General features: G+C 38.6%; 1 protein-coding gene across 1 annotated transcript; it reads left to right on the top strand.

Annotated features, from left to right (window-relative positions):
* Window positions 1-1,224: 1,224 nt before the first annotated feature.
* On the top strand, window positions 1,225-2,496 carry LOC104536337 (cytohesin-3-like; the record flags this gene model as incomplete). The annotated part of the gene is made up of 4 exons (XM_010178916.1): window positions 1,225-1,308; window positions 1,389-1,460; window positions 1,646-1,800; window positions 2,424-2,496. Coding segments are annotated over 4 exons (384 nt in total), but the record flags the coding sequence as incomplete, so codon positions are not given.
* Between the last annotated feature and the right edge of the window lie 2,108 nt (window positions 2,497-4,604).

Genomic DNA, 4,604 nt, shown 5'->3' with positions numbered 1-4,604 from the left:
GGTGTTCAATAGCAAGATCAACTATTTTGAGATGTTGAGTTAATGAGATTAAATCACTGCTGAATGGATGATGCAGAGGTGGTGACATAATCCTGAAGTCAGAGAACTATGGTGGAACTAAGCCAGTATATTAATAACACATGAATTCTTAGCTTGGAGATGGTCCAAAAGCTCCGCATCCGGGCCTGTCCCGCCGACGGTGCCTATTCCAGTGCATCTGGAATAACATGTGAATTCTTTATCTACAACTGACTTTCCTGGAAATTATTTTTTAAAATACTGTAATTCTGGAATGCTGGACATGTTCTCGACATGTAGCTGACAGCAGAAAACAAGCTGAAAGGGCCCAGACAATAGTGTGTGTTTCTACAAGGAACTGTGATAGTAGCAGGCGTAAGAAAGAGGAGCTCTGTGGTTGCTGTTGTCTGAACTGTTAATGCAGGAAAAAAATGGCATTTTTGGAGCAGTAGCTATTTCTTCTGTCAGGTGTACTCAATGATTTATTAACCCATAAAGAGAACACGTTTTTAAAATAATAAATAATTAAAAGTGACTAAAAATGGTACATTTTGGCATAGGATTGCTCCTTATTGATGACACTTCCCATTTGTTCTGCTGGTAATGTTTATAAGCATCTTACACGCTTGATGTGAAATCTGAAAGTAGAGGTATGCTTTAAATCACATGGATGCTCACGAGTGGAGTGAAAGGAAGGTGCTAAAATGCCCTTAAATTAATTGATGCGACTCTTTCCTTGAACAAGGCATGCCACAGGGAGAGGGTTGGTCCTGTACGGGAACCCAGTTACTGGTTTTGCTGGTGCTTGGCCTCCCTTCGCCATAGCAGCACTGACTGCATTTCTGAGGGCTGTTCAGTATTAATATTTTGGATGCAGTAAACAACTGCAATGGCATGGACGAAGGGAGCAGGTCTGACTGCTGAACTGTTGCGTTCATGCTCTGTAAGCGAGGAGACATCTGCAACTTCAGAGCACCCAGTTTTTGTGGCTGGTCAGCACCACCGTAGTTTATGCTGTTGTAGAAGGTTGCTCTTAGTACTAGAGTTACAGTAACGTGTTCCTTTAACCTCAGCTCATCTGTGCCTCATCCATTTATGATTAAGTAATTAAGCCATATTTTGGAAAACAAGCAAAACTAAATGACTTTTCTTATCCATTGTTGAGGTCTTGACAGCGACACAGGTTTAATTCAGCCATAACTTCTGATTGTAGGGGGAAGAGTGAAAACGTGGAAACGGAGATGGTTTATTCTGACTGATAACTGCCTGTATTACTTTGAATACACAACAGTGAGTATATATTACAGCGAACTTGATTTGTAATCAAGATATTTAAGTGCCTAATAATGTGATATTTTCCTGATTTTTAGGACAAAGAACCTAGAGGAATTATTCCGTTAGAAAATCTTAGCATAAGAGAAGTTGAAGACCCTAGAAAACCAGTAAGATAATATTCTAAGACATTTTATTTTCATAATGTGTTTTTAAATAGATAAGTAAACCGTATAGGACTTGGATGTAGTGTTAAATGAAGATGTTTGTCAGCTTTGTTCTGGTTTTGGGGGGGAAAGGGTGTTTGTGTTTTTGGTTGGTTTTTAAAATGTATTTCTTCATTTCTACCCTCCAGAACTGCTTTGAGCTCTATAACCCCAGTCATAAAGGTCAAGTAATTAAAGCGTGTAAAACTGAAGCTGATGGCAGAGTGGTGGAAGGCAACCATGTAGTGTACAGGATATCTGCTCCCACCCCAGAAGAAAAGGAAGAGTGGATTAAATCTATCAAGTAAGTTTAAAGTCTTAAATGTCTTTCGAAATGAAGTGAAAGCTCTTTTCAGAGTAAGTTATAAGAAAATCTGTATTCTCACTTGTTTGAAGAATTCTGTTGTGGCAATGTCCTCTAGGATTAACAACAAGCTATGTGGGGTTGATGGATCAAGATACAAGTCTCATGCTACTGTCTGGTCCGAAGGAAATAGTGCTATTAAGTCAAATGAAGAAAATGTGGATTATCTCTTTTAAGCAAATGTAAAGCCTTGCGTGAATCGTCTTGAACCCTCATCTTATTAGATTCTTACTTCACCTAATAATTAACTTCAGTGACATGTATCTTCAAGCATGTTCACAGCGCAGCTTTAAACTTTCACAGCCTGACTTTTATCTTCCAAGGTTTACAAAGCAGATGCACACTTCAGAGAAATTAATAATGGTCAAGAAGAAGGTATGAACTCTTCACAAATCACAGCTGAATAACATCTTCGTAAAGAAATATTTGTGATGCTTAGAAGTCAACCGTCCATTTACTTGCTAAGAGTGTGGAGTCATCCACAGGAAAGAGGGGAAAGATAGTTTCATTTTTCAAAACAGGTATTTGTTAACTAAACTGATGATTCCTTTTTTCTCTTCTAGAGCAAGTATCAGCAGGGATCCCTTTTACGATATGCTGGCAACAAGGAAACGAAGAATTGCAAATAAGAAATAGAACATGATCAGCAACTTGCATACCTGCATCAACCTATAAATAAGCATACAGTTGAGTGGTAGTGTAAAAATGGGACAAACTAAATGAATTTTTTATATATGTAAATTTTATATATATACACTTTACTGTGACATAAAAACTTGGCAAGATCTTTCAAGGGAAATAGTTATTGGCATATAATTTGAAGTAAGCTTCAATTCCCAGAGGATGATTATATTGGAGCTCAATTCACCTGAAAACATGGAAGCCTTGTTTTCACTTACATTCATTTCAACTCCAGTTTACTTGGGTTGGGAGGGGAGGAATTTGAGGCCAATAGGAAAATGTCCTATACCTGTTGTTTGAGTGCATTTCCCATAAAAGGAAGTGTGATTATAAGACTTTAATCTCTCACTAAAATGCAGCACCGAAGGTGGAGTACAGAGTGATCTAGCACTTAATTGTTCTGTAAGCAGAAAAATCTACAATTTCAATATCAGTTTTAAGTCTTGTGTGTTTTGCAGTAAACGAACAGCTAAGTGCAGCTTCCATTTAGGTTTTGCTCTCCTCCCTTTATGGAAATAGCTTTTCTTCTTCTTCAGAAGTGCAACTGAGCGCTAGACTGGCGTAGCTAAGTAGTTGTGCCAAAGGGTTTGGTTGATACGCACTGACATACGCAGATCCCAGCAGCAAAGGTTTAAGTCTGAGACATGACACAAGTACAGAAGTGGTTTCACATTTGCCAATAGGCTGAAACTAATTCCTGTCTGCTCATACGGTCACAATAAGCAGTAAGATTTAATGACTGGTTTAATCTGCTTTTTCTATAGTAACATCCTTCTTATGCTTTAGATATGTTGTAGTTTATTTAGCACTGAGTTACTACTAAAGGAGTAAGATGACAGGGCTTGCGTGAGTTTAGGCTTTGCATGAGAAAACACCCCCAAATAATTTCACATGCGTTTAATGTTTTTAAAGGGAAAAACCAGGAAGGTGAAATCCTGTAAGATACAGCCCTAGATAGTTAAGCAAGCAGGATTTGTTCCTTTTCTTGATAACAAACTTTGGACATAAAGAAAAGTCCAGTATTTTTATTGCATTCTTAAAGGCAGTTTTTCAGATCTGTGCTTCAGCAGTTGAAATTGGAAAGATGAATAGACATCCTTATTTTTGCTTAAAAATTAAGATCTTACTCATCAATTGCCTGGTGCAGCTAAACTCCCCCAGAAGCACCTTTTTCCCCCTTTTTCTTTTGTCATGATTTGTGGTAGATCTTTCTGTGGTCCTACTGATAGTCTTTCACTAACATGTAAACCACTACGGCAGATTTTACTACAATGCTTTTCTATTGATAGCGCATGTACCGTTCGTAAGATAAAGCCCTTCATTCCACAATGGGGGCAAAAAGTGGTTTTTTGGACCCTACTGCTTCTGTTAGTACTCAGTTTTTGACAAACTTGTTGAACCTGAGCCGTTCCAACTGCCAATGAGTGCTCTGGAGACCCAATACTTTGTCAAAGCCATTTTGCTTGTTGGAATTACAGAAGCACCTCTGGGTACGTTGTAGGGAATTGCGGTGCACTGGTAAAACCACAGACTTAATAGGTTGATCTGTTTCAAATCTCCTTTAACTGTAAGGAAGAGGCTGTTTCACTGTTCCTGTGTGACTCATTTGCCTTGTTTTGCATGGGGTGTCAGCCAGTGAATGCTTTGCTTTATTGCATATGTGCAAAAAAGAGGAAAAGAACAAAGGAAACTTTCCTACACCTGAGATTTTCCCCAGTGTGTGGAATTGCGGTCCGCTTGCACCAGTGTTCAAATCTGAGTACTTTCAAGGGAGTAAAACTCAACCAAAGGAGGTAGAATCCTTGAATAAGTATCAGTGTGGGGACATCTTTGCTTGATGGAACACATTTAAAGTCTATAGAAATTCATTAAGTTGTATGTCCTGTGTCTGCAAAGCAGTGTGGTTAGAGAGCTGCTAACATCACTGGAGTATTCCGTTCTGCAACTTCAAGTTTTGTTTTCAAGCGACACATACATCAGTTTTAGCTTTGGACAAGTAGATTTGTAATGCAAATGGTGATAACATCTTTACCAATGATCTCGATGAGGGGATTGAGTGCTCC

The sequence above is a fragment of the Mesitornis unicolor genome, unplaced genomic scaffold (assembly GCF_000695765.1).
Source record: "Mesitornis unicolor isolate BGI_N332 unplaced genomic scaffold, ASM69576v1 scaffold53692, whole genome shotgun sequence".
NCBI lineage: Eukaryota > Metazoa > Chordata > Aves > Mesitornithiformes > Mesitornithidae > Mesitornis > Mesitornis unicolor.
The sequence above is the reverse complement of the archived record's forward strand: the minus strand, read 5'-3'. Positions and strand labels throughout refer to the sequence as shown.